The 24,648-nt window shown below is 45.9% G+C and overlaps 1 protein-coding gene across 1 annotated transcript; it reads left to right on the forward strand.

The window, feature by feature from the left end:
- Positions 1–4,231: 4,231 nt before the first annotated feature.
- On the forward strand, positions 4,232–24,326 carry SFRP4 (secreted frizzled related protein 4). The gene is made up of 6 exons (XM_054990914.1): positions 4,232–4,778; positions 5,994–6,077; positions 6,180–6,245; positions 12,506–12,704; positions 17,883–17,946; positions 20,904–24,326. Exons 1-6 carry the CDS (start codon positions 4,232–4,234, stop codon positions 21,090–21,092), a joined length of 1,149 nt encoding a protein of 382 aa, XP_054846889.1. The 3' UTR covers positions 21,093–24,326.
- The last annotated feature ends 322 nt before the right edge of the window (positions 24,327–24,648 follow it).

A 24,648-nucleotide genomic window follows, 5' to 3' on the forward strand; every position in this document is an offset into this window, starting at 1 on the left:
TCCGTTGAAAAGCTGCCTGTTGTGCAGTAATGTTTTTAGGTGGCATTCTGTGCCCATGCACCCATTATGCCATCTAGCTATTTGATGATCAGCTTGGTAGATGCCAGTGATGCTCAGCCTAGCATCAGGGTGCCCACTGCTGTGCTTCTTGCATTTTTCCTGAAACACTTCTTCCCCAAAGCAAAAAAACAATCTCAGCTTTTCTCTAACTAATTGAAGGAGGAGGTCCCCTGCCCGTACCCAAAGAAATCATTTTTGAGTTTGTAGTGAGCGTCCACTCGGAAATAGCTGTCCCCATCAAAGGAAGATGCTTGGCTTGGGCCCGTCTCACCTTTTGTAGCTGACCCCCACCCCACCCCGGCAGTCATTTTTTACTGGTTCTGTCTTCCATGGCAACCATTTTGCAGTGGTGCCTGTTACCCTTTCTTAAAGTAACAAAAGTGCCCACAGACTTGTAGTGGGGTATGTTCTGTGGGCAAACTGTGAGGAGAAGTCATGGTGCTGGGCAGCATGTGCAGCTGGGAGCACAGGTTGGTGGGAGGTTTCATGAGCAGGTGGCAAGAGAAGGGCAGGCTAGTTGGTGGCAGGGGGAAGCAGCAGTGGGGCCAGCCAGAAGCCCTGGTACTGCTGTACCTCAGAGTATGCCAGTGCTGGCACTGCACATATCTAGTTCAGCAGTTCTGATTGTGGAGCTGACAGCTAATTTCACCTTTTCCCACGTGCTGCCTGAAGAGCCATAGAAACGTGTACTAAAGGCTCTACAGATTTTGCATTAATAGTGAGTATGTACTTACCCAGAGAAGGAGACACTTCTTCACACAATACCTAGTTAACTTTTGCTATTTACTGCCCCAGTGTGGTGAGCCAATATCCTAAGACAGCTGTAAGGAATTACACCATTTCACGGAGGACAGATCAATCCACAGCTATCAGTCATGACGGCTGAATCTTCAGAGGCACTCTGCTACCAAGTACTAGATGTTGGAGCTAAACAAGTTAGGGGGAGGCGCTGTTGCTTTCATGCTCCACTTCCCAGCATTGGGCTGGCCTCTGTTGGAAAAAGAATACCTGGCTGACTTGGACCATGGACTGGTCAAGCAGGTGACAGGAACGCCAGTATCTCAAGCAGAGGTCGCTGACCCACCGCCAGTTCGTGTTAACAGGAAAAGCCAGGGGTTGAACCTGGGCCTTTGTGCGTGCCAAAGAGAGGTTCTCCTGCTGAGGCAGAGGTCCTCCCCCATAGAGCAGGTCAGTTCTTAAGTCCAGGCATGACGAGTGACTGACATCATAAGACACTATCCAATAAGAACCAAGGACGGCCATACACTCATCCATTTCAGCAGTTCTGGCTGTGATACTGAAAAAGAAAACAGGAGCCCAGTAGTGTGACGAAGGAAGCTTTGTCTCTTGAAAGCTCATACATTGGAAATCGAGTTGGTCTTTAAGGCGCTTTTGGGCCCCAACATTTATTCCAGTGTCTTTAAGGAGCTGCTGGATTTCTGCTTTAATTTGCTGTTACAGATTAAAACAGCCCTGGAAAAAGCCCCCCCTGGCACCCCCAGAGGTGGGCAGGGGGGCATCAACCAGCTCTGTTGCTGCCTCACCCGCTTGTGGCATTGGGATCTGCCCCCGTGGGTGGCCTGCGTCCTCCTTCCCTCTCCCATGCTGCTGGGGGAGCTAGCTGGGCAGGCAGCAGTGGCATGGGAGGAAGAAGCAGAGTCATATTCTACCCAGGGCACCAAACTCCTTGGGCTAGCCCTGGATTCTCATTTTTTGGCTTCTCCTAGACACTCTTTGAAAAGTTACAACAATCTGCAAAACACTTAAATGGCAGTTGTGGGTAGAATGGCAGTGGAGGGGCAGGGCTGTTCTACAGTACACTCTCTCAAGTTGTTAACTTCTTTAAAAGCACTGCCAGAATTAGATCAAAATAGTATTGTCAATAGGGTCCAAGAATTACAGCTGACTCTTGTTGATATTGCAAAGGGCCACAAAAAATACCGCCTGAGAAAAAATGAGCCAATCCCCTTTTGGTCAAATAAACTTTAATTTTAAATCTTACGAGCCCATTCTGGCAGAAAAACCTAGGAAGAAGATTACGGCGTCCCATGGCAATGGAGGTGGGATTATCCTTTATTTAGTTAGAAACCCTGCCTGCAGAGCCCCACAAGAGATCACTTTACCAACTCAACTAGATACTTTCAAATGATGATATGATAGTTGTTCTGTAGCATAGTGGTTACATGGCTGGGTTGTGAATCAGCACTCTGCTAGTTCGACTCCCACTCCTGCCATGAGCCTTGGGTCAGCCACTCTGCTCAGCCCCAGCTCTCCAGCTGTATTGTGGGGGAAACAACAACACTGACTTTGTTCACCACTCTGGGTGCGGCACTAATCTGTCCAGAAGGGCAATATATGAGCACACTGTTGTTGTTGTTTAAGCACTTTCCTTTCTAAGCATTGTTCTGGCAGCCTCCTTGGTCTGAAGAATTTTTTTTTTAGAGATTTACTACCCACTTTTCTCCTCAATGGGGGACCCAAAGCTTACAATGTCAATCTCCCCTCTCCCATTTTATCCTCACAATAAATTAGGTTAGGTTAAGAGACAGTGAGCTTCCATGGCAAAGCGGGGATACTTTGAACCGGGGCCTCCTTGCTCCTGGTCCAGCACTCTTAACTACTGATTCTGGAAGGACCGTTAGAAATTAGTGTCTTTCCAGAGGACAGAAACAGATTTTACTATTAGAGTCAGCACAATCCTAGTTCTGAAACTGTATCTGTTTATTATAGTTACAGCTCGCGTTTCTCACTGAGGCTCAAGGCAGATTACATAGTGCAAAGCAATTCAATCAAATAGCATGAGACATCTAATAAGCAATGTAATAGAACTAGGATTACAAAATGAGAAACAATGCCCCCAAATGTCAAGACGAAGTAGAACTTGGAATGTTTGGAGAAGGACAAGGTAGCCCCCTAGCACCTGCTCTGCCTGCTTCAGTTTCTGGACCATGGGTCAATATCTGGAACTGCTAATGATATTATGTAGCAAGGATACAACTATGAGGAGTAGAGAAAAAGTGGAGGAAAAACTGGCTCTTTATAAACTGCATCTGCACTGAAGAATCCATGTGGGTTCTTACTGAAGTCTCAAGTGTCTGGATTACGGTTTATGTTTGTTTGGGTGGATCTGAATAAACTAAGGTGGGTTTTCCTTTCCTCCGTAGAGCCTGTTACCTCTGAAGAGCAGGCTCACTTCTCCCTGGTGTCCCAAAGGACGAATTCCCCACCGGAGAAGTTAAGCCGGGTTCTACAGCACTGGACTAGAATCTAAGCGACCCAGGTTTAAATTTCCACTCTGCAATGGCAGCTTGCTGGGTGACTTTGGGCCAGTTGCACACTCTCTGCCTAACCTACCTCACAGGGTTGTTGTGAGAAAAGAACAAAGGAAGGTAGAAAGATGTTGTAACCTGCTTTGGGTCTCCCTGGGGAGAAAACTGGTATGGGGGTATAAAGAAAATATTGAATCTAAGGACACAGTTCAATGCTTAGCTTGGATGAGCCCCACTACGTGCAGTGGAACTGGATCCCTAATAACTGTTTATGATTGCAGGATTTCTTTGAGACTCATTTGATTTACTTGCAATGCGTATTAATGGGATCCCATCCGCGTTCGGGATATCTGTGGATACAAATGGACATTTCTCGACGTTGTTTCTACGGCGTAGCCCCCTAGAGGTGACGGGAATAACTGCAGGGAAGTTTGGGCTGTGCGGCAAAGAACTTTAAATCGGGTTGTTCGGGAAAGTTGCCCGTCGTGGGTCGGGGCCGTCCTGCCCTTCCACGGCCGTTTGAACCTGTAGCTGAACCTTCCAAGGAAGCAGCGAGACAGAGTCCCCGTCCAGGCATGCACCGTTCCTAGCAGCGCAATCCTAAACAGAGTTACTCCGGTCCCTCGACATCCCCGGGCTTCGGCTGGAGTAACTCCGTTTAGGATTGCACCGTAAATCTCCTTCCAGAATTTATCGCAGGCATCAAACCGCCCCTGGGAAGGAGGAGAGAAAAACGGCGCCGCTCCGAGACGCGCGGTGACAAATGGGAGGCAATGGGAGGCCGGCGGTGTCAGGGCGGCGCGCGCGCCCGGGGAGCAGCGATCCCCGCCTTCTCTCCCCCCCCCCCCGAAGGGCAGCGGCGAGCGGTCCGGGCCCCACGTCACCGGCCGCACTGGCTATAAATGCGGCGCCGTCCGGCCGATGGCAGTCCGCCAGCCTGCGAAGCCCCGCGAGCCCGCCGAGGCGCTGCGCAGAAGTTGGGCGGGCGGGCGCGCTGGGCGATGCTGGCCCTCGTGTGGCTGGGCTTGCTGCGGGCGGCGGCGGCGGCGGCGGCGGGCCTGCCGGGCTCCCCCTGCGAGCCGGTGCGCATCCCCATGTGCCGCCACATGCCCTGGAACGTGACGCGCATGCCCAACCACCTGCACCACAGCACGCAGGAGAACGCCGTGCTGGCCATCGAGCAGTACCAGGAGCTGGTGGCGGCGGCCTGCAGCCCGGTGCTGGCCTTCTTCCTCTGCGCCATGTACGCGCCCATCTGCGCGCTGGAGTTCCTGCACGACCCCATCCGGCCCTGCCGCTCGCTCTGCCAGCGCGCCCGCGACGGCTGCGAGCCCCTCATGCGCCGCTACAACCACAGCTGGCCCGAGGGCCTGGCCTGCGACGAGCTGCCCGTCTACGACCGCGGCGTCTGCATCGCCCCCGAGGCCATCGTCACCGACCTGCCCGAAGGTGGGCGGGCGCGGGAGGGCGCCGGGTCGAGGCGCGCAAGAAGCAGAATAGGGGTAGCAGGAGGCGCGATGGAGATCGGTTTATGTATTGCGCTTACTTACAGTCCGCCTTTCTCCCTGAGACCCCAGGCGGGTCACAGCTGTGTGAGGCAGTACTGTCAATTTCAAAGCTGTGTAAGAGGATGATGGGGAGGTTCTTCTTTCACTCCCCCCAAACTCCCCTTGGAAACGTCCGGCAGGCAGGTGTCTGCAGCAGAGTCGAGTCCAGGGGCGCCTTAGAGTCCGACACGGTTTGCAGGGGATGAGCTCTGGGGAGTCAAAGAAGTCCGAAGACGGGAGCCCGGAGAAGCCGGTCGGACACTCAGGTGCCCCTGGACTCGCCTCCTGCTGTTTTACCTGGAAACGCCTCTCGCTGGTTTCGGTGGGACTTTCTTTCCCGGGAATGAGCTCTTCATCCCGATCTCAGGCAGTTTTACTCGGAATTCGGTCCCGCGGAGCCAAAACGGGCTAGAAAGCGGGGCTCTCCTCCTTCTCAGCCCTGCCGCGCTTACCTGTTGATAAGTTCGCCCGGGAGCGTTAAGGACTGTCAGGGAACAGAGCAAGTTTGTCGTTTAAAAGGACTTCGTTGGTGAAAGCTCAATGAAATCCTAAGAAGAGTTACTCCCGTCTAAGCCCATTGAAATCAATAGGCTTATACTGGGGTATCTCTGCTTAGGATTGCACTGTGTGTGTGTGTGCGTGCGTGTGTGTGTGTGTGTAAAAAAGAGTTTTATTCTGTTCTTGCTGGAAGGTTAGTGATGTTGGTTTTGATCGATGTTTATTTTCCGATTTTCATACATTCATTTTGTGTGCTGGGAAAGCCCTGAGTGCCCCGGCAAAAGCGGTATATAAATAAGATGGATGCCTGTCTCCTCTCAGTTCCCCCGGCTGGAGGCAAGGCTGCGATCCTAGGCGCTCATTCACTTGGGAGGAAATCTCCAGGGGCTCAGTGGAATTAGCAGCTGAGTGTCGACTGCACATGGGCTTGGAGTCCTTTGAGTTTCACAGGCGGGTTGCCAGCACCAGATGGAGGGAAAGTTCACATCAGCAAAGGTGGTACTAGATGTCCGTCTTGCACTGTCAACTCTACTGTCAGGCTGAATCTGTTGGATGCATTCTCCCCTCCAGATCCTTCCAGACAATATCCCACATGTTTTTTTTGTCTTCCCTTATCCAGAAGAGGTGAAGTGGATTGACTTATCCGACGATGTGATGGCCCAAGAGAGACCTCCCACTGCCGACTGCAAGCATTTCAGCCAAGGTGAGTCTCTCTCTCCTTCACCTGGCCAGCTCCCCCCAAAACGAACCCTCCTCAATGAAAATATTCCCCATCTTTTGTGATTCTCTCTCTTTTTTAAAAAAGGTCGCTGCAAGTGTAAGAAGATCAAGCCAACGCTGGCAACATACCTAACCAAAAACTACAGTTATGGTAAGTTAATTATTTTTAAAAATATCTTTGCATCTTGTTCAAGTGTTTGGACCAGCATCTCTTCTTGTGTTGCTGGGATGATTTTCATTACTGTATCTTTCCTCCCCCCAAAACTGTTGTGTATAGGATCTTCTTTCACTTTATGAACTCCGACCCACTCATTAGCCAACCAATATTTTTAGGCAAACAATTTCAAAGAATTGTCCCTTGTCGTTTTTTCTCCTGTTTCCTTGTGTTTTCTCACACAATCATAAAGCAGGATATTCAGGCTGTAAGCTTTCGAGAGCTCTGACTCTTGAAAGCTTACACCCTGAAAATCTTGTTGGTCTCTGAGATGCCACAGGAGGACTCAAACCCTGCAATTCTACTGCAGATTGATATGGCTGTTCACCTGAAACTCCCCTCCTAGGTATTGAAATTCTAAGGGAGATCAGATACAAGCAGTTGCTTTTTAATTCCATATAGGTTGTTTTTAATGTTCAATCAACAAAATTAGTTTGCAATCTCAAGTGGCGACAGCAGTAAAATCATCATTTTCTGAAGAAATCGAAGACCACTGTATGCCGCCAACACCATTCAGATCTCTGATTTTAAGCCTCTTTAGATACAATCTGGAGTAACGTAGACAGAAATCCCACTGAAATCAACACGCTTTTAAGTTACTGAAATAAAATATTAGGGCTCTATTCCTGTGCATACTTATTTGGGGTAAGTCCCATTGCACTCAATGGTGTTTTCTTCTAAAACACGCACAGACTGGTTCCAGTATTTTATTTGGAGTTACATCCCAGTCCTAATTATGTCTACTAGGTAGCAATTACCATTGATTATAATGGGTTTAGCATCCTAATAAGTTGCTTAGGATTGTAACTGTGTACCCCAATCTTACGCACATTTCCTCAGAAACGTGCCATTGAGTTTAATAGAATTTACTGCCAATTGGGTGTGCAGCATTTTAACTTGCTTCCCTCCTCTGTATAGTGGTTAGAGTGTCAAACCAATATCTGAGAGTCCTGGGTTCAAATCCCCACTCTGCCACAGAAGCTTGCTGGGTGACCTTGAGCCATTCACATACTCTCGGTCTAATCCGTCATACAGGGTTGTTGTGAAGGTAAAACAGAAAAAAGGAAAATGAGGGAAGTTGCTTTGAGTCCCCTTTGGGGAGGAAGGTAGGATATCTATGAAGGTGGAATAAAATAAAATAAAATACACCCTGTTATGTAGATGTGATTCAGTAAAGATGTGAATAGTCTGTATAGAAGCCGATTAGCTCACTTCCAACCAGGAGGGTTTCAGTTTGAGGTAACAGTCTTCAGTGGAAGTCACAACAGCGGGTTTTCCTCGCCATGGTAAAATGCCAAATAACAATTGTATAAATTCAGATGATTAAATTAGAAGTTATTTTAGAGGAGTTGCTATTGATGGCACCATGTTTTTATTATTAGTAGTAGCAGCAGCAGCAGCAATACTTTATTATTATTTGTACACCATCTAAAACACCCTTTTGACAAATACAAGGAGCCAAATTACTTGCCTGCAGGGTTAGAATCTTTGAGGTGGGACCCCGAAGGGACAGGAACGGGACGGGATGAGATGGGAAAGAATATATTGTAACCCATTTGATAAAAGATTCGGTTAAGAGGAGTGGATCAAAATTTTATTATTTCCATGAATACGTCGTTTTTTAACTCTTTAGCCACTGAAGCAGCTGATGATAGATGAAAAATAAGAATAAGGAATTACCCGTACGCTGATCCATTACAGATATTCACAAGCATAAGTGACTTTAACTGGATCAGGATGAAATAGCAGGCATAAATCTGACACATAACCTTATATAGGTCAGAATACATGTCCCTGAGCACGTGGCAGTATTATTCATAAGGCTGACTAGGCCGAAGCCTAGGGGCACCGCAGGGACTAGGGGCCCATCAATTTTTTTTTTGCTGAGGCACCGCCCCACATAAATTACACTTAATTGATTCTCTTATGTAACTTATATTAATAAGATAATTAACTGCTTCTTTATTGAAGTGAAACAAATGGTCCCTTGTATTAAAACAACTATCCATAAATTATATATTTTAATAAATAATTATTTTATTCACTTCAAAATATTACAGTATTGATTAACTGGCCCAATGTGAAAATTATCAGTACAACTCCCACATATTAGAGCAATGGTTCCCAGTACTCGATTACTTAACCAATAAGGATGTCAAGCTAAAAGACAATGCGAAAAAGGACTTGTATTTCTCACTGGCATCTCTGTGACTAATCTGTGATTTCCCTCCATGGCACACTATTGTCCAGTCTATGGGCTAAACAGTTTTAGTTTTTTGTACTTTGGAATAAGAGATAGGATGTGCACTCAAGTACTAAGTGTACATGTTTTATTCTTTTTGTTAACAGTTATTCGTTGTTGTTGTTTGGTAACATTTGGAAAAGTTTGAAAACTTAATAAAATATAATTTAAAATCAAAATATTACAGTATTGAACAATTATACCCCCAAAATGTGCTTTCCTGAAAAGTTCTACTCATGCAATAAAAATATTTTTTAAATTGTGAATAGAACTCTTTAGGAGACCCTCAAAATGGTTATAGGGCTATGTATTGCAGTCTAGCACCTACCGTACCAGGGTCAGGCTGTCAGCTGTAGTGGGGTGAAAGATTGAAGTGCCGGAGGGGGCCCGGAATACCTGAAAGCCTAGGGGCCCAGCCATGGGTTAATACGGCCCTGCTGCTGTGTACATCCACATGCATTGCTTTTAATAGGAAGGACCAGGGCTTTTTTTCAGCGGGAACGCGGTGGAACGGAGTTACGGCACCTCTTGAAAAAGGTCACATGACCGGTGGCCCCGCCCCCTGCTCTCCAGACAGAAGGGAGTTTAGCTTGCCCTCCACACCACTGTCACGGAGGGCAATCTAAACTCCCCTCTGTCTGGAGATCAGGGGGCGGGGCCACCGGCCATGTGACCATTTTCACCAAGGGCGATTTAAACTTAAAAAAAACCCTTGTTCCAGCTGACCCAAAGTGACGTCATTGTGCGGTCCTGAGTTCCGCCACCTCTTTTCCCAGAAAAAAAGCCGTGGGAAGGACATTAGAACACAGAGACCTGATACTTGCAAATCCTTGTCTGTTTAATGGCAGCTTCAGGGACTGAGCCATCATATGACCACTGTGAAATACGGTAGATCAAACCACACACAAAATCCCTCAGACGTTTTGAAAGAAGAAATTTTTAAAACACCCATAGAAAGGCCAAGGGGGTGGATTGCAGAAGTTTCCCTCAGGAGAGGATTGTGGAAACTACAGGGAAAGCATTACCTTTAGTGGTTGAGGTTTGGAGGCTGCCAACATTTGTGGGCAACGTGCACACACACCCCTCGGCCCCAACTCATTTTGGTGGAAGGGGTTTTTTTTCTTCCTAAAGTGTGTTGAACCAAAACAGGTCCCATAGTCAAGGGGATATACTCACTAGAGCAGTGATTCCCCTCACAGTGCCTGGTGCTTACCACGCTGCTTACCAATGTATTTCCTGGCATCCACTCCCTTCTTTCCCCACAAAAAGAGCTAATCATAGTTTTCCTGCATCTTATTGGAGCAGGAGTTACTTCAGAAGATCCCAGGAGGCATCAGTTTTGCATCGGCAGGGAGCATCCATTTAGAAACTCTCTCTGTCAAAGAGCCTTCCACCATTTTCTGATTGGCCGCAGCATCCATGGCAGCCATTTTGTGGAGCTGCTCAATACCTGTTTTCACTATTCCAAAGTGCCTACAAGTAGTGCCTAATGGAGAAAGTGAGCTGAAAATATACACAGAAATTGCTGGTTCGGATCATTGCGTCCAGAACTGCAGAACATATTTGGGAAATGTAACAACTCCCCCCACCTTCAAAGTTTGTGTGTTTTGTTCTTACCACACAGGGGCTGCGCACGCAGGCCAGCCAGTGGTGGGCTGTGCAGCAGCACCTTGTTTTCCTTAATGGCAAGTCTGTCTGCACTCATCATGCAACCAATGGGATCCAAAGCGGAGAGACTGAGCCCTTAGCATTAACTCCGTTGGTGGGAAGGGGATGTGCGCAGTGTACATGAGTGCATTTTTTCTTCAGCGTTTCTTGGGCAACAGCATTGGCATTGGCTCGTAGGGCTCAAATCACAAAAGGTTTGCTTTGCTCTGAGGAGGGAAGTAGCAGATGGCACGGTGCCTTCGATGCCAACATCATCATCCTGTTTTTATGCACAATGCACGTCAGGGCCAGCAATATCCATGCAGGCATGCACGTGTGGGTTTAAGGAGGGAAGGGGGTCTCCTTTAGCCTGCAAGCCCCCCGGTTGCCAGAAAGGCTCATGTTATGCAGACTATGATGAAAGTTGGGGCAGGGGAAGCAATTATTAAAGGAGAGCCTTTAATAAAGGAGAGAAGGGGTCCATGGAGCTGGTTTATGCCCTTTTAGTGGGAGGGAAGCAATTAATAAAGGAGAGGAGATGCCCATTTAGTGGGGGGGGGGAATTAATAAAAGAGAGCCTTTAATAAAGGAGAGAAGGGGTCCATGGAGCTGGTTCATGCCCTTCTAGGGGCCTTCTGCTGCTGCTGTCCTTCACTTAGGTGCCATGGTGCCGGGGCTACCACTGGGACTAAAGAAATGCTCCAAGATAGTGGGTCGAGGAACACCAGGAGGGATTCCACCTTGCCCAGAAAGCTTTCTGGATTTTTGGACTTTTCTGATTGAAACTGTTAACCCAATATTAAATGACAGGGAAGTAGCAGGTGTGTACGTTGCACAGTCATGCATGCAAGCGCAGCCAAGTCTTTCCAGATCAGTATTCTACATGGAAGGACTGATCTGGTCAGATTTTTTTTCCTCTTTGCTTATCCTCATGTGATTTCTCCTTTTTATTCAACTCTGGGTTAATGGTTTTAGCTGGAAAGGGAAACTGGCAGCCAGTAACCTGTCCAGTCTCCTACTTTTTCTAGTAACAAATAGGGAGGAAAGAGGGCCATCCCTTTCTGTGAAGGAAAAACCAACATCTAGTCCTCCCTTTTCTGGGAGCTTTTATGCACAGTGCCAGGACAGGCTGGCAGGTTTAAACAGGGAGTCCTGGGCTGCTACAAAGCGGATTTGGGTGAAGAGGATTTGCCCATCATTGTGGAAACAAAATTACAAGGCTCAGGGAAACATGGCACAACAGCAGGACTCAAAGATAATGATTTACTGGCTTTGTCACTGAAGCAGAAATGTTTTTTTTTTTAATTTCACTGAGCTGTGCTGGTTGGCAATGGAATGCTCTCCTGCTTGCGCGTCATGCTGGTGCCGCTTTGCCAGTAATTTTCCTACCGTTGTGTGCGCCCACCAACAGGGCTTTTTTTCAGCAGGAACGCAGTGGAACGGAGTTCTGGCACCTCTTGAAAATGGTCACATGGCTGGTGGCCCCGCCCCCTGATCTCCAGACAGAGGGGAGTTTAGATTGCCCTCTGCGCCGCTGGAGCAGCGCGGAGGGCAATCTAAACTCCCCTCTGTCAAGATCAGGGAGCGGTGGCACCGGTCATGTGACCATTTTCACCCTCCTTGTTCCAGCTGACCCAACTCCCCCCTTGTTCCAGCTGACCCAAAGTGATGTCATTGTGTGGTACTGAGTTCCACCACCTCTTTTCCCAGAAAAAAGCCCTGCCCACCAATACTCACCTTCTTTGTGGCCCATTGTTGTGTGAGTTTTCATGTACTTGAGGAGAATTAACGGGTTTGGGGACAATGTGGTGTTTGGTTAAGTACAAAGAGAGCCTTCCCCATGCATTCTTTGGGGTCCATAAACATGGAACCCCATTGTTGCATGCTCTCAAACTCAGCAGGTCAATGGTTTAGAGGGAGTACTGTGTTCTGTGCAGTTTTGGTGCTATTGTGTGCAAAAGCAGCTGCCCCAGAGCCTCTTTCCCCACCACACCCCCTTGAAAAGAACAGTGTGCGTTTGCACATGTGCTGCCAATGCACATGCAACAAGCTGAAACTCTTGAAAATAGAAAAAACAAATGGATCCAAGCTGGCACTCTCACAGCTGGAACAAAACAATAATGGAATGGAATTATTCCAGACCCTCTGGAAATGAAACTGAAACAGAAATTTTCTTGGTGCACACCCCTACCTAGAAGCTCAACATGGTTGGAGACTCCTGTCCTAGAAAGTGTGCTATGCAGAGTGGCTGCTTGGCACTTCCTTCTGAGTTAACGCACAACACATGCAGTTGCTTTGTATGTTGCAGTTCTTCGTGCCAAAGCCAAGAGCCTGGAGAGAGGCAGCTGTAACGAAATAATCACAACTGTCGAAGTGAAAGATGTATTCAAATCTTCAACTCCAGTTCCCCATTCGCAAGTCCATCTGTATGCTAATTCTTCCTGCCGGTGCCCGCCTCTTGCACCCAATCAGGATGTCCTCATCATGTGCTATGAGTGGCGCTCAAGGTAAGCAGTAATACCGTTGCAAGAAATTGCATTTGAGTTGTTTCTTCTCGATTTTTGGCACACACAATAAACAAATTCCTATGCCTGCATCATCTACTGAAATGCCTGGGTTCTGGTGGGTAGCCATGTTGGTCTGCAGTGGAAGAGCAATTTAGTACAGTAGCACCTTAAAGACCAACTAGATTTCCCTGGTATGAGAGCCAGTTGGTGTAGTGGTTAAGAGCGTGGGACTTTAATCTGGAGAACCAGGTTTGGTTCCTCACTCCTCTGCTTGAAGCCAACTGGGTGACCTTGGGTCAATCACAGCTCTCTCAGAGCTCTCTCAGCCCCACCCAAATCACAGGGTGTTTGTTTTTGTGGGGAGGATAATGGCATTCTTTGTAAACCGCTCTGAGTAGATGTTAAGTCATCCTGAAGGGTGGTATATAAATCAAATGTTGTTGTTATTATTATTTATTTAAACAGAGAAGAATATAAAACCTGAATCCCTCCCTACTAGGGCTGTCCGCCACCTTATCTTGTTGAGCCGTGCTTGCCTCCTATCGATTGCCGCCATCTGATTGTAATTAGTGTATATTTTATGAGTGAATTTCTCTTTCAAATTTTCTTTTAAATCTATTTATGGTTTTAATCAGGGCTTCTTTTCTGGGAAAAGAGGTGGTGGAACTCAGTGGGTTGCCCTCAGAGAAAACAGTCACATGGCTGGTGGCCCCGCCCTCTGATCTCCAGACTGAGGGGAGTTTAGATTGCCCTCCGCGCCACTCAGCAGCATGGAGGGCAATCTAGACTCCCTTCTGTCTGGAGATCAGAGGGTGGGGCCACCAGCCATGTGACCGTTTTCAAGAGGTTCCGGAACTCTGTTCCACCGTGTACCTGCTGGAAAAAAGCCCTCGTTTTAATTGCATAAATTGATTCTAATATGTTTTTAAACTGTTGTAATCCGCCCTGAGCCCTTCGTGGGGAGGACGGAATAGAAATCCTAAGTAAGTAAATAAATAATAAATATGTATTTATTTATTTATTTATTTTTGAGAGTCGAAGCTGGGGCTGCCCTAGAATACTCTCTGGAAACTTCAGCTGGTACCAAATGCAGCAGCCCATTCGTTATCAGGGGCTGGCTGGTGGGACCATATCAGTCTTATTCTGAGGCCCATGTCCTGGTTGCCCATTTGTTTCCAGGTCCAATTCGAAGTGTTGATGCTTACCTTTATAGCCATTCATGACCTGGGCCCACATACACAGGCTGCCTCTCCCTGCATGTCCCCTTGCAACAGTTTCGTTCTTCCCATCAAGGTCCATGGTCAGTATTCCCTTTGTCTATAACATGTTCTACAATAGTCCATGCGTGGGATTTTCCCGTGGTTTCCCCGTAGTTGTGGAACAGCCTCCTGGGAGAGGTCAGGAGGCATCTGCTCTTCAGGCTCTCTGACCAGTCTATAAAACAATTCTCAGAGCGTTTTGTGCAATCTGAGCCTGGACAAAGAAGGATTATCTTGCTTGTTGGGTGTTGGTATGTCAATGTAATTTTAATGTATTTTATATTTATTGTGTTACCGTTTAATTGGTTTTAACTCTTGGTTGCACATAATTTTACTGTATTTTATATTGTTATCTGCCTTGGGTCCTGAGTTGCTTGAGAGAAAGACAAGTATATAAATGTTTTAAATAAATGCATATGCCTCCAGGTAGGCAGCTCCATGCTTGCCTCTGAGAGGCAGCGTGGCATATGGCTTGTGTGCCAGACTTTTGATTGGAAAGATCTAGGTTGAAATCCTTGCCTGTCCATGAAGTTCACTGGACTGATTTTGGATCAATCACCATCTCTCAGTTTATTCCACCAGTGAGAGTTGCAAGCTTTTTGATTCAATAATAAAATCTGAGCTCTTGCGCCCTTAGGACTGTCTGACTATGGCTTTGCAAAGGAGAGGGAGAAATTCTGGGGAAGAATGAGACAGGAGCTAAGCACAATTTTGTTTTTAAGCAAGGGGTTAAGTGGGCAGTAAAATAGCTTAGTGGCAGAACCCATGCTTTGCAGACAGAAGATTCCAGGTCCAATCCGTCACATCTTCAGTTAGGATATCACTTTTCAGGAAAGACCTGAGTCCCTGGCAAATTACGAGTCTCTCTACACAAGACATCTTCTGTGAGTAGGATCCAGTGACAGATCTTACATGTGTTCTCCCATTGTGGATACACCTGCACTGCTAGGTAGACAGAGTGCACTTGAATATAAGACCACACAGAAAGTGAGTCACTTGAGCATCCCAGTGTAAGATATCTTGTATGGAGAGACGCTTCGTAATTCTTACTTAGAGGGATCAATGATCAGATTCAATGTAAATCAACTTCATATGTTTTTATGGGATGAATTTCCAGTTTTTATTCTGGTGACGATGGGCTTGAAAATAGGGGGCTGCGTTAGAAACATGGTATTAATTAATCTCGCTGTATTTGAGGATGTCGATGTGAAGGCTTTCCAAATCAATACAGTTCAGGAATGGGAAAAGTTTAGAAAGAGTTCCCTAATTCAAGTATGGAACAAGTTTGCTGCTGGTGTTTTTAAAGGTCACTGAGGTTTTCATCATATTCACTTTGTCAAAGGATTTGGAGAAGTCAGCAAAAACAACAGATTTTTGTTTCCCATTGAACTTGGCGGTATGTAAACAGGACTTGAGTTACAGTGGCTTTTCCAAATGTCAGAAGTAACGGTCACTTCCTTGGAACAGTGCTGAAGAAAATACCACATTCTTGTTTCTCTCGCACTTTCCCCTTTTATGATTATATTGAGGGAGTGGAAGGCATTTGTATGCCGCGTTGGACCCGGCCCTGGATGAGAGAAGCGTTGAGGTGAACTTGGGCCATAGCAGTAAAAGGCATACTAAGAAGCTGGCAGTGTCCACATATGAAAACGTGCCCCTACCCTTTCCATGTTATGCCCACACAAAAACATGGGCACAAGAACAATCATACCAGAAGCCCCAGAGCCCCAAACCAACCTGTTCCCTCCCTTTCCCTATCAAGCCATGTTGTGACGTAGTTCAACAGGGAAAGTGAGGGGAATCCTCTTCAAGGGCTAAGGGGTGGTGGTGGTGAGCTGCCATGTGCCACTTTGAAAACATGGCTTTGCTCTGCCTTCTTCCCCTTAATGGCTATGGGGAGACTTCCAGATGGAAGCGCCCCCCCCCCCCCCGGCTCCTCTTTAAACCGGAGAAAATGAGGTTTATCTTTTCTTTCGAATAAAAGAGGGTAGAGCCAAATGAGGGCCAAGCTACAAGTGACGAACTACAAGTGACACCTGACACAGGTAGGACACTTGTCAGCTTCCCTCAAGTTTTGATGGGAAATGTAGGCATCCTGGTCTTGCAGCTTGGCTCTCCAACTGCTGTTCAATGGACTTTTCAACTGTCACTTGTCCAACATTCTGCCACGCTGCCAACATTTCCCATCAAAACTTGAGGTAAGCTGACAAGTGTCCAACCTGTGTCAGGCGTCACTTGTAGTTTGGCTTTCACATGTATTCCTCCCTGTTCACTTGCCATTCACTTGCACTCCACTTGATCACGTAGTGATCAAGTGGAGTGCAAGTGGAGGGCAAGTGAACAGGGAGGAATACATGTGAGTCTGTTCACTTGCCGTTCAAGTGTCATTCGTCACTTGTAGCTTGGCCCTGAGACATGCACAGATTGGGTACAACATCTGGGCACTCCCCATTACTGCAAGGACTTTCTGCTGTCCACGCAGGGGGGGAAATCCCCAGGTGATGCAGTAGAATGGATGTCTATTACATTTGCCAAAAGGTGAAAGGAAATAACAACAATATAAGTGAAAAATGTCTTCTTTTTCTTCAAAAGTAAATGCTGTCAATTCACCGGCTATCTAAGATCGTGGCAATCGAGTCACGGCATCATCCAACGGGAGGCGTGGAAGCCTTGTCAAAATGAAACAAAACCAGATAAGGACATTCTCTGTTGCACAGCTCACATTGATTTCAAGTAGAGCTTGTGGAGGAGAACTTCATGCTAGATTGTACCCTCATGGATTCACTTCATGTCCAGCAAGCTGAGATAACTTATTTGACAGTGTAGCAGCAGATAAGAGCAGAGAGAAAGAACTGGCCGGTGACAAAACAGAGATGCTGACATTTCATAAATCCTGGATCTTTTGCTGGATTTTGAGATCACCTTTTAGGTGAATTATCAGAAGTGAATTACCAAAATAATATCATTTGTCTCATGATAAGTCTCACTTCAGTTGGGGTTGCCAACCTCCAGGTGTGTGTGTGGGGGAGGGGGTCTGGGGGGGGGAGGGGGTCAGAGTTCTCCCAGAATTCCAACTGATCTTCAGTCTACAGAGATCAGTTCCCCCAGAGGAAATGGCGGCTTTGGAGGGTCAACTATTGCATCACATCCCCACTCAGCTCCCATCCCTTCCCAGACTCTGCTGTCTCCAGGTACCACCCCCAAAGCTCCAGGAAAGAATTTTCCAGAGCTGGCATCCCTGACTTCAATCCAGACCTAGTCCAGAATGCAGATTAATTTCCCAGTGTCTCAGGAATTGATCCATTTACTCCAAATTATTTATAAAGAATGTTGAATGTAGATGTTTGCAGCCCTACGGCAAAACTATGTATGTTATATTTCTTTATGTTTTGTTGGCTATTATGGGAATCAATATGAAAATAAAGGGGGCCCAGAATTTGTAAATGTTAATTTATACAAATATCAGTAGTCCCATGTATTTATCTTTATTGGTTTTGCTAATGAGGATATTGGAAGACGAAAATGCAATCTAACATTATGGGTATAATCCAGCCAAAATGAACCAACATTGATTTCAACAAAATGGACTGAAGTATATGTTTAACTCTCCCATGGAAATCAGTGGATCTTAAAAGTACTTAATTAGTACTGGATTATCAGACGTTTTATTTATTTAACACATTTTGTACATCCATCTCCCCTCTGCTGTTTTATTCTCACAACAACACTGCGAAGCAGTTTGGGCTGCGAGTGAATAACTCAACTTCATGGCAGAGCAGAGATTTGAACCTGGATCTACAGGCTCATAGTTCAACATCGTAACTACTATACCACAGTGATCTTATAGTGAATTTCTGTAACTTGAAAATGAATTGTATCTTCCAGTGTGCCCTTCTTGACTCCCTCATTGAAATTTCAGGTTGATGCTTCTGGATGGATGCTCAGTTGAAAAGTGGAAGGAGCCGTTAAGCAAAAGGTTTAAGGTAAGAGCACTGACTTTACCTTCTCCGCTTCTAGAACAAGAGGCACTGCTTACACTTTCCCATTCAAATCAGCTCCGCTCTAAGGATGTGCTGCGCCACAGTCAGTGGTGAAAGTGGGCAGAAATGGATAGATACAAAATGCCAAGGAGGGGGGGGGGAATTATAAAGTTCCTGCAAAACATTTCATCCACATTTATAGTGCCAGAAAAAAAACAACATTATGGTCATTTCAGCAAAACATGTAACCGCTGTCATCATTGGATACAGCTTGTGTTGTGGCTAGTCAATTAACTACATGTGTCCAAGAAGCCATATTCAGAAGTGCCTGTATGTTTACAAGCCAACGCTATATGGACAGAAGACTCGGGTTTCCCCTTGCACCGCAAGAGGATGGAGTGAAAAGGCCACTTCCTTGGTCTACTCATCACAGTCTCTTCCAAAGCGTTTCAGGGGATTTTTCTTCTCCCCCACCTCCTGCTATTTCTGTTGCTGGAAATTCCCTCTGAAGCATCTTTGGTCGAGCTTTTCCAGAGAAGCCGATTTTGGTGCTAGGAGAGGTGGCCTTTTAGAAGTGGCTCGATTTCATTCTGAACGCCCTGCCAAGTTCCCCTTTGAATAGATATTGACATGATGTGTATATTTTAGTAGAAAGGAGGAGTGGGAGTTTAAAACACTGTTTAAAACAGGCATAAGCTAGGAACATCTTCCGATGCGATGGAGAGGTGGGAGAATCAGGAAGCGCAGGCACTTCGCCCCCTTATTTATAAGGCTTCCCCCTTCATACCCACCCACAGCTGCATGGAAGCTGCTTGTTTGGAGCATTGTCCTTTGTAGCTGAGATATCCATGGGGATACCACAGGTTTATCGGCAGAGGCAATTGTGTGCAACCAGGACGAATGGCGACGATTGCACAGGACGGGCGCTTCCACTCAGTTCTGGTGATATAGTTGCAGTATTGTCAGCTAGGAGGGGACAGCCTGGTGAGGAAGTGCCTGCCAGATGGGAATAGGGGCACAGGAGGCCTTGTTGGCATCAACATTTTGTTTCTCCTTCCTCCCATGGAAATACGTGCAAGATGTTCCCTCAGTGAGAGTCTGCACCTCTCTCTGCTGAAGGACACTGCATAGAGCCCCCGTGCGATGTGCATGACGTGTAAACGGTTTGTAAAACATTATTTGCTTTTGACAGCGCACAGCCTCAGCTGCGCTAATCATGCCTGTATACTTTCAGGATATAAACGACGACACATGGGTAGTTTGTAAGCAAGTCTGCTTTTGTAAAGTTCGTGAAAGAAACTTTGAAATGAGGTTGCTAAGAGCGGGATATCCCCGATAGTGCAGCATACCTGTGAGATGTTTTCTAATAGGGAGGTAAATCATTCTGTATTTTTTGTTTGGATCAGTTTCAAGGGTAGCTACGGCTGAACTGGATTACTGGCATCATGTGTGTTGAACCAGTTCAGCCCAGTGACCGTTTGGTAGCTTGTTTGGCTCACATCTGGTACCAGGCCAGATGACAAAAATTTTTTTAAATATGATTCCCACTGTATTGTCAGCTATATCCTGATGTATATCCATGACACAAAATCAAGGAGATCATGGGATATTATATTTGTAACGTGACTTAATTTATACAACAGAGGCTTGCATCCATAAAGAAACGGGCTTTTCTCCAATACTTCAAGAAGATCGAGTAGGGAAACAAAGACAAGTCCAAAACGTGTAAAAAAAACATCCTCCAGGATATTGCTACATTTGGATATTGTTAGTGATTGTACCACATTATCATTTGTGTTTTAATGCAACTCATGATCATGGGGCGGGGGGGTTCATGTTACTATTCATGTTACTATGCAATAGAAACTTTCAAGGAACAGTTCTCTTTGAATTTGGGGATTCAGATTCAGGTTTGTTTAGACACTGTTTCTAACAGTTACAAAGAGCATTATCAGAACTAGAATTGCCAAGCTCGACTTAGCAACCAGTGGGGAAACTAGGGGAAATGTGGGGGTATCCAGTGGAGATGGAGTGATATCACTTCTGAGGAAAACCTCAGATGTCATGTCTCTTTAGGAAATCCATAGATTTTTCCAGATGACTGGTTTTACCATAGAGTTTCCAGACATACCTAGAGAGGCATAACATCACTTCTGGATTTTCCTGGAAGTGATGTTATGCCATCAGTTTGATAGCCATTTTTTTCTCCTGCCACTGCTTGGAAACAGGGATCAGGGGATCCCGCCCCCCGATGTGTGGCAACATGATCATAATCCTATTTAATATGTTCACCTGGGATGGCAGAGACAATGTGTGTTGGAGTGACCTTGTAGAGGCCTGGTTTGTAGGATTTCTCCTTCTGCAAAGGGAAAGAATAATGTTTTTCCCATCTGAGCCTGTCCCTCAGTTCAGTCATTTCAGGGACCCTGTTGTGAATGCCTACCACCTTCAGAAATAGGCAGAGGGGAAGTATGAGACTAGACAAAACTTTTGCTAAAGTGGTGCCTTGGTTATATGGCTGTCTTGTTGCAGCAGTTCCCTGGAATCAAGCTCACTGAACTTTAGGCACCAGGTAAAAGAAACGGCAGCTTTTATATCATCAGACTTTCCATTGATTTTTCTCTCCTTCCATGGCCTTTGCCTAGGTTTTATTGTTTCTAGATTTTACTAGATTGTTGCCAGGGTAAAACGTACACAAAGAAAAGCAGGATATGTCTCTTTTAAATAAATTATAATAAATAAATGCATTCTGGGACTTCAGGCAAATGAGTGATTGTGTGGAAGGCACAACACTGGAGGCTGTGCATGGAGGGAGGACTCACACCACCCCTCCACCAGCAGCTGTGTGTCTGCACTTCCCTCCACTGAATGTATGAACCATGTCAGAGATATTCTTGATCTGTATTAAAGATGTTTTCCCTCCTGTCTCACTAATGTTTTTTCCCCGTGATTTCTCCTAGAGGTGGGAGCAGCGACTCCAAGAACTCAAGTTGCGAGCAGCCCACACCAAAAACCAAAATGCTAGAAACTTCGGTCGCAGCGTGGTACCGAAGCAAAGCTCAAAGAACACCAACCCATTGCATGGTGGTCCTAAGAAGACCAATAAGCCAAGAAGTGACCTGAAAGAAGTTAATACCAGAAAAATATGAATTCCAAATTTTCCCCAGGAAAAGATTCACTTGCATGACAAAGGTCCCACCTGGCCCAAGAGACGGATCTATGTTCCTTGAACTCATAAGCATTCACAGCCATGTCGCAGGTTGACATTATTTGCTGAGGTTTACATTTTACAGGATTTCTTTTCCTTTAAGCCACGGTCTTTGCACTGACATCTGGTTGGTCGATGAAAGCCAATTTATTAGGCATATATTCAGAGTAGCCAGTCTGGATTTGTTCCTCTGCTATTCAAACATGAGTTGGGCAGAAATCTGTGAACACACCAAGGCTGGCTTTACACTTATGCTCCAGATGTGACAGCCACCATTTCTCTTCTTTATAAGCCCCACCATGCAGAGAAGGCATATATCCAAAACTTATATCTCACTGTGGTTCTTCGTTTTCTAGTGTTGTGCTGTGGTGGGAGTTCTTCACTCCTTCTGCACAGAGAGGGTGCTTTGTATGTGTGTGTAAAACCTGTGGTAGTCTTTGTCAGGAGTCCCAAAGGTGCATCTAAAGACACAGTCATTCATCCATGTGATAGTTTCAGGTTGGTAGCCATGTTGGTCTGCAGTAGAAGAGCAGGATTCGAGTCCAGTAGCACCTTAAAGACCAACAAGATTTCCAAGGTATAAGCTTTCAAGAGTCAAGCTCCCTTCATCAGATACAAGGGCTCCATTCCTACCTATATCTGATGAAGGGACTCACGAAAGCTTATACCTTAGAAATCTTGTTGGTCTAAAATGCTACTGGACTCAAATCTTGCTCCAAAATATCCCAAATCACTTATTTGTTGTCAATGTTAATTGTTGTATGTCAAATTTTCGCTAAAAATGAGTACTTAAAAACCAAACAGAAAGCTTAGAAAGTATACTTTGATATTTGCTCTTTGTAGCTTTTTTTTAATGAATGGAGGTTCTTTTCAAACACAAAACGAAATCAGTTCAGCCTTGTGACTGGAAGTGTGGTTAAATAGCAAGTCCGCTGTGCTGTTTTGAAATGTCTTTGAAAGCTAAGAGGCAGACATGTTTCCGTAGCCATTTTAGCACCTCTGAAATTGACCAGCATGATGTTATTTTTGTGTTAGAGGTCTGCATCGATTTCTTCTGGAGTTGGTGCATCCTAATAATTATTAGAATCCTAATAATCAGAAACTGCCATTGATGACATTTTTGATGCAGCAGGATTTGGCTGCTTGTTCTTAAGCCCAGTGGTGTAATCGATTGTACTACAAACACTGCTGGGGCTTCCCATTGTCAGCTATGGGATGGCGTGTGCTAGGATTCTAGGTCTTCTACGATTAGCAGTTGCATCCAGTTGTGTGTGCGCTTTCCTGGGATTGCAAATCCTCAGTTTACGTAAGTTCCACTGGCTCTACATTGGGGGTGTAATACAGAGATAGGCATATAAGAAACTACATGTATTAGCTGAGTGTTTGTTTGTACCAAAGGGGGAACTTTCTGATCTGCAAACAATGGCGTGGAGGCTATACCTCCCTTCTGCTGGCGCTGCTCTTTGCCCTTTATGGTCAGCTGATGAGCCTGTGCCTCTTGTGCTGGGATCGTTTTGGTTCCTTGAAAGATGTTGGCCTTGTGCGAACAGCAGCGCCTTGCGCTGAAGGAATGTGCCCTCCGCAGTGGAGGACAGCCTCCACCAGGAATGAAGAGGAGTGTAAGCAGAGACACGGGATAGGATCCAAGCTCATGTTTTTAAAGAATGTAGAGTTCAAAACTATACACTGGGCTTTCATTTGAAGGGGAATCCTAGAGCGTGGATTTATATAAAAATTTCCAACTAATCATGCTTGTCTGATAGGTGGATCTTGCCGGATTGGAGCCAGCTTGTTTAGTACTGGGACGCCAATGTCCATGTAATTCAATCCTTTGCTTCCTGACTTCAAAACACTTTGCCTACAGGATCCATGGGGATAGACGTGTAAGCAGCTGCTGCTTCTGTCTTTTCTGCTTATTATTGCCCTGAACCACCATGGGCCCCGAGGCCCAGATTTCCTCCAATATGTTGCTGCTTCAGTACCCCAGGTGGGGCATCTGTCTGGCCCCAGGCCTTCTGGCAGAGCCTCCGTCACTGACCTCTGCCTGCCCTCTCTGCCTCCTGCCTATGCATCTTTTCCCCTGCCTGCTCATTTGCAAGTGCTACAGCTGCTGGTTATGCACCAGGGGAAAGCATTTGCATGGTGCATGCAGGCCTCCTGATGGCAACAGCGGCAGCACTTCTAGTCGCACCCCACCCAGTGCCAGGTGGCTGTGAGCATGGGCAGAGGAGGGGCCCACAGGGTGGAATACACGGGTGGGGACTGTGAGCAGGAGTCCGGCTGGTCTGGAGAGGAGGGGTGCTGCTGAGCACTCTCTGCCCAGGGCCCCTCAAAGCCTGGAACAGGACCCCAGAATTTTGTACTGCTACCCTCAACACTAGGCTGCAATGCCGGTGTGGGGAGGCTGTCTTTCTTCTGTCTTCATCACTTTTGCAAGTTATTAGGCAACGTGGCTATGAATAGCCTGGACTGACTGGCAGGTGGCTGCATCCTTCTTTCTTTCCTCCCTGTGTCTTACAGATGAACAGTGTTTTTTAAAAAAGATATCCCATGAACTGTGCTTTTTAAAAAAAGGATATCCCATGAACATTTTCGTATTAGTGTTCTTTTGATACCTGATTTTATCATCCTTTTGAAAAAAGTAAAATCTGTTTATAAACACTATAAAACTGCTTGAGAGGGAGGAGCTACAGCTGTCTGCCATTAGTATTGCGCCTAACCAGCTGCCAGCCAATCAGCGCTGTCTAGCCAGCTCTGCTACAAAACTCCGATTCGGCTTCCCCAGTTCTCAGTCCTGGTGGGGCAGAAGCAAGCCAGCTCATGCACTAAATACACTTCTAGAATGCAGCAATTTCTGTTTCTTACAGCTGTCATGTACCTCTTAAGTAATAATACAGAGAAATGTACAATTTGCCATTTTAACAATACACTGCTATTATAACAAATGATGTAGATCTGATATTTCTCTTTCACAATGGGTTAACTGAAACTTTTACAACAATGATTTATAAGGCTGCTAGTTGTATTTTATTTTTGTGAAAATAAAATATCCTTTGCTGCTTCGAATGGAATGGGAAGCTAAAATGCTTTCCCGCGTAGATTTTGTGCTTTTTCATTATAATGTGTGATATCGTTGACATTCCACTGTACGAAATAATAAATGCTAATTCCCCAATCCAGCTATTTTATTTGATTGAATGTCTCTTGTGAAATATCATGGTAACAACTGAACCAGGTTTTTCTGTTCAGCAAAAAGTATATTTCAAGATCAGTTCTTAATTACTGCTTCTCCTTTATCTGTTTCTTCAGCTGAAATGCCACTGTTGTGTAGTGGTTAGGATGTCAGACTAGGATCTGGGAAACCCAGGTTCTAATCGCCACTCAACCATGAAAGCTTGCTGGGTGACTTTGGGCCAATCACACATGCTCAGCCTAACCTACCTCACAGGGTTGTTGTAGGGATAAAATGAAGGAGAATGATATAAGCTGTTTTGGCC

The sequence above is a fragment of the Eublepharis macularius genome, chromosome 11, assembly GCF_028583425.1.
Source record: "Eublepharis macularius isolate TG4126 chromosome 11, MPM_Emac_v1.0, whole genome shotgun sequence".
Lineage (NCBI taxonomy): Eukaryota > Metazoa > Chordata > Lepidosauria > Squamata > Eublepharidae > Eublepharis > Eublepharis macularius.

What these genes read in the sequence shown, in the direction of transcription:
- SFRP4 (XM_054990914.1), top strand. Translation starts at nt 4,232, where the DNA reads ATGCGGCGCCGTCCGGCCGATGGCAGTCCGCCAGCCTGCGAAGCCCCG. An exon ending in CTGCAAGCATTTCAGCCAAG is followed by an intron (nt 6,078 to 6,179) that starts GTGAGTCTCTCT and finishes TTTTTAAAAAAG; the next exon opens with GTCGCTGCAAGTGTAAGAAG. An exon ending in TGCTATGAGTGGCGCTCAAG is followed by an intron (nt 12,705 to 17,882) that starts GTAAGCAGTAAT and finishes TTGAAATTTCAG; the next exon opens with GTTGATGCTTCTGGATGGAT.